The 14564-nt window shown below is 39.7% G+C and overlaps 1 protein-coding gene across 1 annotated transcript; it reads left to right on the forward strand.

Moving 5' to 3' along the window:
* The first annotated feature begins 8 nt into the window (after positions 1 to 8).
* CASP3 (caspase 3) lies at positions 9 to 13614 on the forward strand. Its single transcript, XM_048304175.1, has 7 exons — positions 9 to 99; positions 5758 to 5850; positions 7725 to 7849; positions 8344 to 8472; positions 10316 to 10491; positions 11007 to 11124; positions 12189 to 13614. Exons 2-7 carry the CDS (start codon positions 5774 to 5776, stop codon positions 12413 to 12415), a joined length of 852 nt encoding a protein of 283 aa, XP_048160132.1. The 5' UTR covers positions 9 to 99; positions 5758 to 5773; the 3' UTR covers positions 12416 to 13614.
* The last annotated feature ends 950 nt before the right edge of the window (positions 13615 to 14564 follow it).

Below are 14564 nucleotides of genomic sequence, written 5' to 3' on the forward strand. Positions count from 1 at the left end.
CGGCGGGCCGGGCAGCGACGGGCTTTTTCCGCGCCGAGCAGCGCACAGCCAAGCGAGGTCGGAGCGCAGCGTCGGCGGGGCGAGCAGGCGGCGGAGCTGGTGGGTGGTGGCGGAGTCAGGATGCGAGCGCGCCGGGATGTGGGCGCCGCAGCGGCGGGGCCGAGCAAAGCCGGGGGTGGGGTTGGACGAGGCTGTGGCTCTCTAGGTCCGCCTGGCCGGCCGCATCTCTCCCGGAGGATGTCGGCTGCGGGGAGCAGGAGGGGAGCCGCGTTTCGCCCAGGGCGGGCCCGGCTGAGAGCGCCTCTCCCCCGGCTGCCTTCGGGGCTCCCGGCCACGCAGGCCCGGCGCTCGGTCGGTCGGTGGTGCGGGCGGATGACCCGCGGGCCAGGCGGGAGGAAGCGCCCGCGGTGCCATCCCAGAGCCCGCCGCTACCCCCTGCCCGGGGGCAGAGCGCGGAGCCCCAGGTATTAGTCTTCCAGAAGCTTAAGGTAGCTAGTTTGGTCCCTTTCAGCCTGTTTTTGTGGAGAAGCTGCCGAAACGGGGGGAGGGAGGGAAAGGCGCTTTAATTCTAAGCTGCTCTCTGGTATCCCCTCGGTAGACCATTAACTAACCGGAAACACGGGGTCAGAATCTGTATTCGGACCTTAGAAAACAAAGGGTGTTAAACCTCGTCTGTACCGACGAAAACCATGCTTGGGGTCCTGGCAGCCACTGTGACTAACTTTTGAGAGCATGTAAAAGGCGCTGCCCGAGGTGTATTGTGCCCTCTTTCTTTCCTGCTGGGCTGAGGGATAGAGCTGGCCATCTGTAGTCTTTTACCCTCTAACTCATAGTTCCCTCCTTTAGGTAGCTGCTTGTCAGGTGGTAGGTTTCAAACTAACACATCATGTCCTTGGTATTAAGGAACTAGATATGGCTGTTGCTTATAGCGGTGGTGGTGGGGTTAATAGGTACAGCTGAATGAATAAGCAAGGGTCCCATCTACACCCTGAGTAATTTCAGATGATTTTACAGCTTCATGCTGAGTACCTAAAAGTCTGTTTGCTTTTGGAAGATCAGAATGCTGACTCAGTGTCAGGGCTTTCCAACAACTACATCAAGACCAGAAGTAATGTGAAGAGCTGTCACATGTATGGGCCTGCTTCCCTCGGTGGTAGCAGTATTTAGTAGGGGGATAGTGTCGCACAGAAAATTTAATGGTATATTTAAAATGTTTTTTCATATTGTCAGCTTCTATATTTTCCTTACATTATTAGTCAGATAATTATTGTTTAGCATTATACATTGTAGGGTGGAAAATTTTTAATTTGCATGTCTGCATTAGTATCATGTTATGTCGTGTATATGTTCATGTACAAAAAATACCTTCTTTGAATGCTTGACATTTTCTCTTGCAGTCATGTGAGATGGAATACTGCCCTTTTCTAATCTTGAAAGAGATGTTTTACAATACTGATGTCAGTTTTGAACATGTGTTTTAGTAGTGCTACAGTCTTTGCTTTGTAGCAGCAGATATATACTGAACATGTGTTGTCTTCTGTGGTTTGCATATTTCAGGATCCAGTTGGTAACTAAAGACTAGTTATTTGCTTTCCTCCCCTGTCTGAGAGGCTTTGGTATTATTTTTATCACTATACCATTCGTTTCTCTTGTTGATTGTCATTTCAAATAAATATTGCTTTAAAAAGGAACCTGGTGGTTCTTACGGCAGTGGTGACACATGATGCTGTGAACTTATTTTCATTAGGTCTAGGCAGAATAAGTGAATCCAGGCTGGAATGGAGTAAAATGTTGTTTTATTTATTTTCCTGTCAAAAGAAAAGCATTGGAACAACTGTATTTATGTAGGGGAAAAATATTTTTGCTCGTATTGGTGTACAGAGAGACATTGGTCATTTTCTGGTGGCTTGCAGAGCATAGCTTTGGGCCTTTTCAAGCCACTTTATTTCTTACTACTTAGTATATGTAAAGACCATTGTAGTATCATCTTTATATTTGTTGTCTCTTTTTTTTTTTAATTGTATTTTTTCAGATAAAGTGTTATAAAATAAGCTTGCTAAAATCTGCAGAATATGTTTTGCTAGATTATAAAAATTATGTTGCTCTTTTCATGGACTTTTTTATATTTCCTTATAGTTGAAAGCTCGTCTTACCTAAGCTTTCAGAGAAAATAATATCAAAGAGCAGAATAAAAATTTTTAATACATTTTTAAAGCAATGTCGTGATTTCTTCCCCCCCGCACCTCCCCCCACCAGGATGAGATCATCCTCCACAGGGAAATGCATGGCATCACTGCATTACCTAAAGCCAGATGAGGCAATTCTTAGTAGCCTGTTAGAATCAGCACCATCCTCCGGAGAGCACTGCTGTTACCCTGACCGGTGCTTTAGAGCATAAAATACCCTGCTGGTTCAAACGCCCATTTGAGTGCCTAGCAACAAAAGAGAGATCTCTTTGTGGGTGTCTTTTGTTCTTTAAAGTGCAGGTGACTTGGTGCCTGAGGGTGCTCAGGAACTGATGGATATTAAAAGCGAGTTACAGATTCTGTTCTGAAGATCAAGCATGCAAATTTCAAATAGTTAACGTGTTATAACCAGTTTTTCTAGACAATCCCTATTACTTCTGCAAAGTCTCTCAGACAAGATCCAATTGTGATGAAGTAGAGTGCAGTAAGCTCTAACACTTCATTAAACAATTGAAACTGTAGGCTGTGAACTAGGCCTGCAGAGGCCTTAGTAAGAAATATTTTTATGATATGGTATTACAAGTTGTGCTTTACATTTTTCAGGAAGAAAGTACTATAGTTTGTTGTAATTGCGGGTTTCTTCCAATTTCATTTTTTCTTTGGCGCTGGATCACGGACAGCGGTTTTAGAGCTTTACATTGTAAGGTTGCAGAAGGGTCAAGGAGATAAGTCTTAATTTAAGGTCGCTTAAATGTTGAAGATCTCTCTTAGTGTTTGCATCCTGCTTGAACATTTATGTTGTGAGAAGCATTCAGTGCTCACAGCCAGTTGGGTCTGCAGTTTGCTTAGTTAAGTCTGCTGCTGTTCAGCAGTTTGGTTGGAGCACACCTGATGTGAACCCAAGACAGCCTAATGAGTCACTTACCCTCCCTCATGATTCCAGGGGCTCATCTGTTGGCCAGAGAGTGTTGTCTTTCCCTGTACTTTGGCTGAGTCTTTCTCCAAGTAGCTGTTGGGAGCTGGCCACAGGTCATGTAGGCACATATTTACTAGTTTACACTCTCTCCTTCATGTACTTCAGCACTGGTGCTGCAGAACTTTATAGTGCCAAACAGCTGGGATAAACACCGGGGATTTTAGCAGAAGTTGATTTCTGTGCTGACACAGTTACACTGCTCTCAGTACACCTGCTAGCTGGTTTTGATAATAGAGTTGGCACATGATGCTGTGCTTTTTTTATATGGTGTGGCTGTTTATTACTGTTGTCAGACAAAGAACAAATGAAGGAAGTAAACCATTTCCCTGTCTCTCTTATTAATCCCAGCCACATTGAAGGGTTTGGGTTGTGCTCTTGCACAAAGTTCTTCTCCAGGAGCAAGAGCAGTATGAGTTGCATCAGAATGGTGGGTTGGTCTCCTTGGATGTTTTCCTACAAATTTTGCTCAGGCTGAGAGCTCAGGAAAGCTGAGAACCAAAGCCAAGGATGATTGCAGTAGGGATGGTTGAAAAAGTCAGAAACTCCTGGAAACTGGGCTGTGCTGGAGCAGGAGAACTTACAGCATTCTTGTCAGTGAAAGCCATCCTTTCCAGTTCCTGGGGACCAGAAGCTCTGCTCTTCAGTTAGAGCTGGGTGCACACACCAGTTGTCACTGTAGACTAGACTTTTTGGCAATGCTAATGTTCCCTGCCATACAGCATAGGGTTGGATCACTGTCATGCCACAGGTCATAGGCATTTGAATTGCCCTTTGGAGCTGCTTGCCTTTTTCTTCCCATAGGGTACTTTTAATGAATTAGACTTTGAAGTTAGGGTGAATGAATCCAGATCAAGATGCTAGGCAGTTGAGTTCAGCATTGTAGATTTAGTTCCTGCCCCATTATACTGTCTTTAAAGTAAATTTCTAAAACATAATGATAGAATGTATTTTAAACATTTTATTTCTAAAATACCAAGCTTATTTACTACTTTACGAAAATGTATTTTCAGGAAATTTCCTGTTTGCTGCATTACATAATACAGTTGCAAGTGTGGAATAATTTGGTGAAGAAGAAGATTTAATTACATCAGTGCTCTGAAATAGTATTCAGAGTAACGTTGAAGATCTTTTGAAGTCACTAAAAATGTAATGTCTTCCTAGAAACAAGTTAAGAAAGAAGGTTATATATAACCAAATTAGTGCTTCTGATGCATCAGTAATCGTTGCCACGAAAATGGGTGTTTGTGTTATACTAACAAGAGTATAGATATGAAGTTGAGACTTAACATAATATCATGATGTAAGATGGCAAATATAGTTTGCCCTAAAGAACCTAAGCCTTGAATAAGAATCTTCATCATATCTGTCCAGCAAATCTTGCTACTTGCTCTGGTTACTTACACCTTCTTATTTACCATAAATGTATCTGCTAAAGTAAGTTTTTGCAAAATTCTTGCCTTGTAATACCTTGTTTGTTTATTGAGGTCTCAGCACTTCTAAGCATTTATTACTTTGTCTTATCTGGCAATTTAAATTTATGATGCATAATTGTTTTCTGAAACTTGAGTTTAAGGTAACTTTTGGTAGTATGTTCCATGATTATGCACTAAGTAACCATGGGGGAGGTTTGATGATTTTAAATTGATTTCTGATTTGGTACCTATTATAATTTATTGTCCTGTGCTCTCATAAAAGTAAATAACCCACAGCATAGGGTTCATTTCATCAACTGTTTAAAGTTACATTATTGGGGTTTTATTTTATTACTATTGTATTTGCCTTCATATTACCGCAGGCCTGGGCCCTAGGGTGTATCACCGTGTCCCGCAGCCATAGGGAGGAGGAGGAGAGAAGATCCAACAGGCAGGAATTGTGCAGCAAGATTGATTTATTTAATTATTTTACAAACCCTTTTATAGACTTTTTCTTCACAGTCTAATTGGACAAAGGATCAGCCACCCCTTGGGGGTGATTGGCTAAAATCCTAAAACATCCATTGTCAAAATATTTTCCTACTATACCATAAACAAGACTTTTCAAGGTTGCAGGTGTTTGGTTGTTTACATAACTCTGCTACCTCTTCTGTGAGAGAGAAAAGTCTCTCACGGACTTAGAAAATAGCAAGAAAATCCTCGCTAGCAGCATTTTTGTATCTACACCTTCACATACACCAGTTGAAATGGGATGCAGTGATATTTTCATTTGAAATGGAATGTAGAGAAATGACTCATTTCTCAAACTACTATGATCCAATTTCTAATCTATGTTAGTCTTTGCACATATCTAATATCTTGTATTGCTTGATTTTGGTTCTCAATTTCTGATGCATGTGGGGACCTTGCAATATTTTAAAGATTATTATCAATTTTTGTGTCTTATCTTGCTTTTTGTAGGTGTTTTCAATGATTTGGTCACAGGGATCTGCAGACTTTTTCCCAGAGTACTTTTAGAAAAACGTTTCATGTTCTTCTTTCAAATACGAAATGTGTAGGGATTACTCAGAGATACCTTTTGGGGTTTTTTTGCCTACTAATATATTAGGCTAAAGTTATTCTGTGAACTGTCATAATGCTTCTATTTTCTTGCGTTTTCAAGCTGATAATTGAAAGCAATGATGACAGACATAGGAGATGGACCACATCTGGGGGAAGATCTGGCAGATGCAAAATCTATTCCAGGTTTTAAAGGGTAAGTCAAGTGCTTTTGGTTTAAGTCTTCAATTTAAGTCTTGAGGAATCTTGTGCTGTAATGGAAGGTAAGAGCCATAAAAGAAATTATGCTCAATGGAAAAGTTTCAATTATTGTAAATTGTAATAATCATAAACAACTCTTAGAGTTGTACTGACTTTGAAAATATACAGTGTGGGACAGAGCAGGCTGCATGAATGTACAAGGAACTAAAAAGCAAAACACTTTAAGGTGCAGCTAGGCTTAGCTTAACAGTACTATCAAGTGCTTAGCTCTTCTCAAGAAGAGACATCTGTGTCTCACCCTAGGATAAATGTTCACATCTTTCTATGCAGTGCTCCTAGAGCTGACCTGAGCCTGTAGAAGACAGCTCAGCTGCTTGAGCTGACCTGCTGTAGAGTTGTGTGTGTGGAAGCAGGAGTGCAAGAGGAGCTTAGGGAGTGGAAGGGAGGAAACGCAGTCCTGCCAGCTAGTTGTTACACTGGTCTAGCACTGTCATCAGATTATGCTCTCTCTAGGAACTTAATTTGACTCTTTTTAATATTTCAATGAAAAATTAGGTTTTAAGAGCATTATGGACCTTTTATTTGTAAAATATAGTATGATTGCAGGCCCCAGTGTTGTAACAACTTACACTACACATGTGCTTAAGTGGGAAAATTCATACCAGCTTCAGCATCTGTGGACTGAGAAAATTGACAGCTGTTGCAGAGTCATGAGTGGTGGGGGGGGTTGTTGTGCTCATTAATTGGTGTGCAGATTTACAGCTGCATGTAGAGTCTTGGTCTTTTGTTGTGGATGGAATGGATGCACTTCACTTGTAAGAGAGAAGAAGTAGCAATAGGTTTATTGATATAAAACAGTGATTTAACAACCTTCAGTAGTAGGTACAGCAGTGGTTTAAAAAGATTCCATGGCAAGGTACACTTGATTATTTACAGCATAGAGGACAGGGTCAGATAAAACTGTTGGGGAGACCCTCCTGTTGAGACCTTATGTTCAGAAAGGACAAAGGACTTTTAAACTCCTTCTCAGAGTGAAGTCTGGGTGAAGCTGGATTAAGATTTAGTCCTGGACTTGGTCAACGGTTTACGTCTAAAGGATTATATGTGCACAATCAATCCTTTTTATCACGTAGCTAAGATTTGCAGCTTTAACATGCTATCAATTACTTATCTAGAAGCTGTTGTGGTGAGGCATGTCTCAGCCTCAAGGAGAAACCTAGAGAGGTATCCCTTCTGGAGAGGAGATCCTGGTGGGTAGCCTGCTGCATGTGGAGTAAGATAAATGACTTACAGTCATACTTGCATATGAGCTGTATTTTGGGATGGTGCATGCTCAGCTAGTCCTTAGATGTTGGAGAATACTTACGGCTCTTAGCTATTGTGTTAGCTATCTCCCCAAAGTCCAGCTTCATCCAGATATAGCCATCATGCTGGTGGCTATTGCTTAAGCAGAAAAGGAGCACACATCTGCCACATCTTTTTAGGTTTTGAATGTTTTCTTGTGAAAATTCAATGATAATGACTTTTGGTTAGAATTCAGAACAGATTTGCTTTCTCAGAGCTAACCTTTCCTCCAGGTACATAGATTTCAAAAGATGATAGTAAAAAAACCCAACTGAGTTTTTGTTGATACAGTAATTGGCATCCTTAAACTAAGTTTTCATATTCTCCTGTGCAGAAGCATTATAATTTTAAACACAGTTCTTCCTTGATTCTTTTAATTTTAAGCTTGTTCCAAGTTCCACAGAAGGTTACTACAAATGCAAACTTAGCACTTTCATTGGGCTTGCTAGAATAGCCTATTATTGTCATTATTTTGAAAAAAGAGATCAGAAATTAACACCTAAATTTTGTCTGGTTTCTATACAGAAAGAACCTACCTGCTAGCAAGTCTATGGACTCTGGAATTCTGCCAGACTACAGTTACAGAATGGATTATCCAGAGATGGGGGAATGTATAATAATAAACAATAAGAACTTCCACAGACATACTGGTACCGCTTTCAAGTTTTTGACTTTTTTCCTTAATTTAGATAAATTAGTGTGTTACTCTTCAAAATTAAATATGCAGACCAGTTTCGATTGCACTCTAAAATTAAGTCATGGGTGTGATTCATTTCAGTCCATTCTTCCAAATATCCATAGAGGGACCACATTAGGGTATAGCAGTAAGGAGGAGGAAAATTGATCAGCAGTACAAGTCTGTCTTACTTTTTAGTCATAATTTCTATATTGCAAATGGAATTTTTCTTATGTCCTTAAATAGATAAGTAGATATAAAAATAAGATATAGATAAATCTACAATACAGGTGCAGAGGATGGGAGATGGTGTGCACATGTAACAGTGCAATGTTTTCTCTGTTAGAGTGAATCTGGAATAATGGAATATTTCAGATAGATACAGGTATAACCGAGAAGAGAATTTGGCTCAATCAGGCCATGCCATCTATATAATATAAAAAAATAACACATTTCCCTTATGTATAGGGATGCTACCTCGTTCGGGGACAGATGCAGATGCTGCAAGTGTCAGAGAAGTTTTTATGAAGCTGGGATATAAAATAAAGATCAACAATGATCTTTCATGTGGGGACATTTTTAAGCTGTTGAAAAATGGTAAGTTACTGCATGTTCAGTGTGTGTGTTAGGTCAACCATTGTTTCCAAATACATCTCTAGCCCTCACTTGTTTCTGGGTTCTTTTAGATGTTTCACACCTTCTGGTGATTTATTGCTAAGGATGACATGTACATCACAGTTTCTATGTTTATTCGTCTTTGCTGTCTCTTCATGTTTTGTGTCATGACTGTTGTCTCCATATCCTTTCTCATCTTCTAAAGAAGGCTGGAAAAAAGGCTGAAACTTAAATGCAGACTGATTTGTATTCTGACCCTGGGATCACTGAAGCTCTGTGAGTTGCAAAGAAAACTGCTAGATTGGGTAGAGGGGTTCTGTGCTAAATGATTAGTGGTGTGGCCTAAAGAGGGGTTCTGATTGAGGGACCAGAACTGCAGGTGCATGGACTGAATTTTCTTTTGGTTAAACAACTCACATGTTGTTTATCTTGTGAAACAAAACACCCTTCTCTCAAGTGAGAGCTTTATACTACTGTGTTAGTCCTGCTTTGTTTGGACTTGGCTACATTTAGACCCTTACATTAAATGGTGCCTGGAGGTATCAGTAGCCCTGGAACACAGGCCATTCTAGTCAAGTCATGGAAGGTTCTCTGCCATGACTGTGACTCATGCTCACTAGTGCTCTTCCAGACTGTTCCAGGTCACACTCAGACAGTAAAAGTATTCCAGTGATTATTCCCAACAGCAGTTAGCCTGCAGCAATTCTGGTCTTGGTTTTTGTGTTTGGTTTTTGTTGGGTTTTTTTGTTGGTTTGTTTTTTTTTTTTTTTAATGAAAGTGTTTATGCCAGAAAGTGTTCCCAGGTATGGTTAATTTATTAGTATTGTTGCAGCTGGTCTGTTGACAGTAGCTGAAAATGTGACTCTTCTAAATGCAGTGCTTGTCCATAAATTGTAGAGATGCCTCAGTGTACATCACTTGAGTGAAGTTGAAACAGTTAATTTATTCCAGAACAGGAATTTAATGGTTTGGTAAGCACTAAACAGTAAGACTTCAGATTTAGGGACTGTTTTCATTTTTCATCTACAAACTTTTACATCTTTCTGAGTTACCACTCATAGTTTCTTTTGGATCATTTTTTTTAAACCTTGTTTGTCTTTTCATAAATTTGAAAAAATCATCTTGGTCCTCAAGTACATTTCCCACAATGTCAGGCAACAAAAGACATTGGAGAATTTAAATTCTGTGCTATTTGTATACCACAAGATGGAGGGAAAAAAAAACTATAAATCTACAAACACTTTATATCAAGCTTAAATAACTGTAAGTACAAAATCAAGAGGATTCAAAAATCTTTCTAGACCTCACTACAGGTAAAAAGTGAGCAAGAGAGAAGTGTACTGCTAGTACCTAGGTCCCTGCAGGAGCAGCAGCAACTGCCGTGCTACATTTAGTTCCCATATAATCCAAGTAGTCGAGGCATCCCCAAGTGGAAAGAGAGGTAGGACTTCTCCATTCTTTCCCAAAACTCCGGATGTTCCATCAGTCCAGTCCCAGATCACAAGACTGGCCATTATTGCATGAATGAGGTGTGTCATTCAGACTTTGAGACACTGTGGGAATACCCTTTTTGTCTCCTTACAGTATTCCTGACCTAGCTGTGTGACCATGTCTTGCAATGGGTAGGGTTGGCCCTTAATTTGGAGTGTCCTGTGCCCAACCTCCTGAGGTAAAGTAGGCAGGGAGCTTCTGTTCAGAAGTGAAAACTGCAGGTTTCTAAACATGTGAATTAGTTCTTAAAGACTTCTGTGACATAGGAAGGATCACATGTTCAAAATTTTGAGGGAATATGGGAAGTTAAGATAATTCTCTTTTTGCTTTCAAGTTTCTGAAGAAGATCACAGCAAGCGAAGCAGTTTTGTTTGCGTGTTGCTAAGCCATGGCGACGAAGGATTGATCTATGGTACAGATGGGCCTCTTGAACTGAAAGCACTAACAAGCCTTTTCAGGGGTGACAGATGCAGAAGTTTAGCAGGAAAACCCAAGCTCTTCTTCATTCAGGTGATGTACAGCTGAACAATGATCATCAAATCAGCCAGATAGTTAAAAAAAAAAATACCATTTCCCACTAATGATTAGTGCAAAAAGTTAATCCTTTCTAAAGGATTTGAATGCAGTTGCTCTCAAAGTAACATTCTCTTCAGGTCTAAAGTGGCACCATTTTCCCTGTTAGGTAGGCAGTATTTATAATAGCTGATATTGCACTAATTCTATGTATTAAATGAAATCTTAGGCAATATTTAATGAGTTTCTGAGTGCACTTTTGAATTAATATCTGTCTTACCCAAGCTATGTAGCTGATTTAAATAAATGTTACTGCTTTTCTTCTGAGTCTGTCTAATGGAAATGTGACATATAAAGTCTTCTTATTTTTGCGGGTTTTTAATCATGACGTATGGTTTTTAATCATGATATATTATTATTTTTAAAACACAAAATACCAGTATTTTTATAAAGATCACTGCCTTTATTTTTTAATTTTAATATTATTTTCCATTCTTCCTTCCACCAAATAGGCTTGTAGAGGGACAGAATTAGATTCTGGTATCCAGACAGACAGTGGATCAGAAGAAGCAGTGTGTCAGAAAATACCTGTAGAAGCAGACTTCCTGTATGCCTATTCTACAGCTCCAGGTGAGAGACTGTCCATGTCCGCCTGCACTCATGCTACAAATTAAAGTTTGGAGTTGGACCTAGTCAGTGGGTGACTTCACTTGTATGGAATGTCCCTTTGGTCAGTTTGGGTCAGCTGTCCTAGCTGTGTCCCTTCACAGGATCTTGCCCCCTCCCAGCCCCTTGGCAGGGGGAATGTTGGAGAGGCAGCACTGCTCGGCAGTGGCCGAAGCACTTGGGTGTTACCAACACCTTTCCAGCTACCAATGCAAAGCACAGCACTGAGGGCTGCTGTGGGAAAATGCTCAGCCAGACCCAATACACTCTTTCATGAAAATATATATTTACTTCCCTCAATCACATGTTTTACCTTGATTTGATTTCTTTTTGAGGTGGTTCTGAGGCTATTCTCAGTTCCTACAAAACCCCTACCAAACCCTGAGTATATCCTTCTCACTAGCAAACCCTCGAATGTTCATCTGCTGGAAATTTAGTTAATTGGAGTTGTGCAAATAATGTACAGCAAGACGAAAAGATATTCTCAGAGAACCAAACAATCAGATATGCAGAAGTGGATGATAAACACCATCATATTATTTGTCTATCCAACTGTATTTGCATTGCATCCTTAAGCAAAATTGGTAGTGGCAGTGCCCTTCATAAGTGCTTTACATTTCCACTTAGCAGAAGTAGGTTCAGTCTTTAATTCTGCACATATTCCTGAAGCTAGTGACACTGAAACCCATTTTCCATCTGTACTGTCACCTCTCCTTTGTATTTGTGTACTCCATGAAGAATAGTTATTAATGACTACGCTTGCTGCAGCAGAAGGTAGTTTTCCTGCCTTTTGATTTTCTTCATACTTAAGGTTTTCTTAGGTTATAGAAGATGATGGGATTAGAAAAAAATTTTGAGTTGGAATTTGTGGAGATTATAAAATCTAAATGTTGCTGGTTGGTGGTTTTGAGTTTTTATTTTAAAACACTGATTGCTATTGGAAACAATGCAATGTTCCCCTAATTGCTGATCTGTCCTGTATCAAAGGCTGCTCCATCTGATCACTTTGACATTGCTCTCTTCCACAGGCTATTACTCCTGGAGGAATTCAGCTGAAGGCTCTTGGTTTATTCAGTCACTGTGTAAAATGCTGAAGGAACACGCAAGGAAACTTGAACTCATGCAGATTTTAACTCGTGTAAATCGCAGAGTGGCAGAGTATGAGTCCTGTTCAACTCGACAAGATTTTAATGCAAAGAAACAGATTCCATGTATTGTCTCTATGCTCACCAAAGAATTTTATTTCCCTTCCTAAAATAATTTTTCAGTTCATGTTTTTATCTGCATTTTATATGCAATATTAGTACAAAATACGACTTTTAGATCTGAGTAACTGTTCACTACTGTGTGTGGCAGAATGAAGTGTCTCAAAGTTAGATATATGTCTGTTGTTAGAAGTAAAACATAGTATGGCTGTGTTAGAAATGCAAACCTGAGTAGCTGAAGCAGATTTGAAAGTAGTGCTCTGAGTATCACAAAAAATGAGGAAGGGGAGACTAAAGAAAGATCAGATAATTTGCTGGAGCTTTTTGGTGCTACATTTTACTTTGCTGAAGGGGCTGAGAAAAGAAACAGTTCTTGTAAATAGTTTGGTTTCATATCTTACAAAGAGGATTGAGAATGTCAGTGATGGTAATATGATAGTAGTGTCATCATACATTTCTTAACTCGATTTCTTGAAGTTTAGGTTATAAGTTAACCTAACTATTTTTACGCTTTCGGGCATAAACTGTGGAAAACAGCCATTTCATATTTTTGCATACAATTACAAAGCATGTTTAGAGAACAGTCAGTTTTTCCTGATAATTCCTGATAATTTAATAACTTTGTGTGTGGAATATTAGACAAAGTATTTATATCAACATGGTAGCTGTTTCAAAATAAATTTTGTACTCTGACCTTGAAACTGAGTGCCCAAGGGACCAGTCTTCCAAAATGTCTTTTTCTGCAGCTCCCTGAGGGTGGAGCTCTTGGGGCATATCTGGGACTATAAGAACCAGTGCAAAAGGAAGTCTGCATTCTGAACAGTGTGCTTTCCTCTTTTTGGCCTTAAATAAGAGTGGCTTTGCTCTGTGCGTACCACGTGTAATCTGTATGAAAACCTAGATTTGTGGTACTGGAGAAATTTCACTTCATAACTCTTAATTTCCATTGAGTTAATTACAAACTTCAGCTAAAATATGTTAACAAATAGTAAATTGGTATCTCTTGACTCTGAATTTTGTGAAACAGACTTTTACAAAAATTGCAAAACATTTTTGCTGATATTTCAGCTTGTAGCAGTCTTTTTAAGATCAGTGGAAGACAGAATATGAAATTACTATAGGGTGCTTGCAAAACAAGACTTGAAACTCTTTTTAAATTGTGTAGCAAAAACAGTGTTGGCATTGATGTTCACTTCCAGAGGCATTTGGTACTTGGTTTTTTTAATTAAATACTGTTTCCTAAATTGTATCATGCTTTTCAATGTGTGTCATTTGTTCAGGATCTGATAGCTTTTGCAGATTAATTTTAACTTTAATTATATCCTTTTTTCCTCAAATTACTCTTGTTCTTTTTCTCCCCCATCTGCCTTACCACCTGAAGTTGAAAAGAAGCCACCTTAAAGCATTGTATGCCATTGTACAGCCAGGTAGTAAAGTAGTGATTGAGACCTGGGAAATGCAGGTTCAAAAGGGATGCAGAGGAGGCAGTTTTAAACATTGTAGATGAGTTCCCTGATGACTGCCTGCTGGATAGGAGCAATCCTGTTTCTCTCTTGTGTAAATGTTCTGTGAGAAAGAGTTGGTCTATTTTAACTCATTGAAGTTTCAGTTCTGGGCAGATTATTGCCCATGCTTCTGTTGAAAAATTAAATAGGCCCCTTCTTCATGTAGATGGTGAATTACAACAAGCATTTGCAAGGTTGTATGTTGTAAATGACTGACAGGACTTGTCTTAATCTGCTTCAAAGTAATGGGGCATAGGGATGTTCTTTGAGTTCTTAGTTATTTTGCTATGAAAAACTCATGTCACAGAGTTTGCTCTTCTCTTAGGTTTAGTAGGTTCTGGTCTTGATTCGTCTTAGCCCTTTAAAGGAAAATTATTGTACAGCTTTTCCAATGGTCTTTAAAATAGAGCAAAACAAAACCAAAGCTGGGCTACAATGAGTAGCGAGTTGGAGGAATGAGGCCTGCAGCATGAGACACACTGTGGCATATGTGGGAAGGGGATTTCTCAAGGTATGCCATGAGATATATGCTGGAGGGATTACAGTGGGCATAATGGCCCAGTGATGGGTTATCATTAATCTTACCTTAACTCTGCAATTAGCCAGATAGAAGAGGGAGTGATGCTTGTTCCACCCCTGGGTGTGACCCACAGCCTTTGTAGTCTCTCTCTCTGTAACTCTCCATATCCCTCTT

Source organism: Corvus hawaiiensis, chromosome 5 (genome assembly GCF_020740725.1).
Source record: "Corvus hawaiiensis isolate bCorHaw1 chromosome 5, bCorHaw1.pri.cur, whole genome shotgun sequence".
Taxonomy (NCBI): Eukaryota; Metazoa; Chordata; class Aves; order Passeriformes; family Corvidae; genus Corvus; species Corvus hawaiiensis.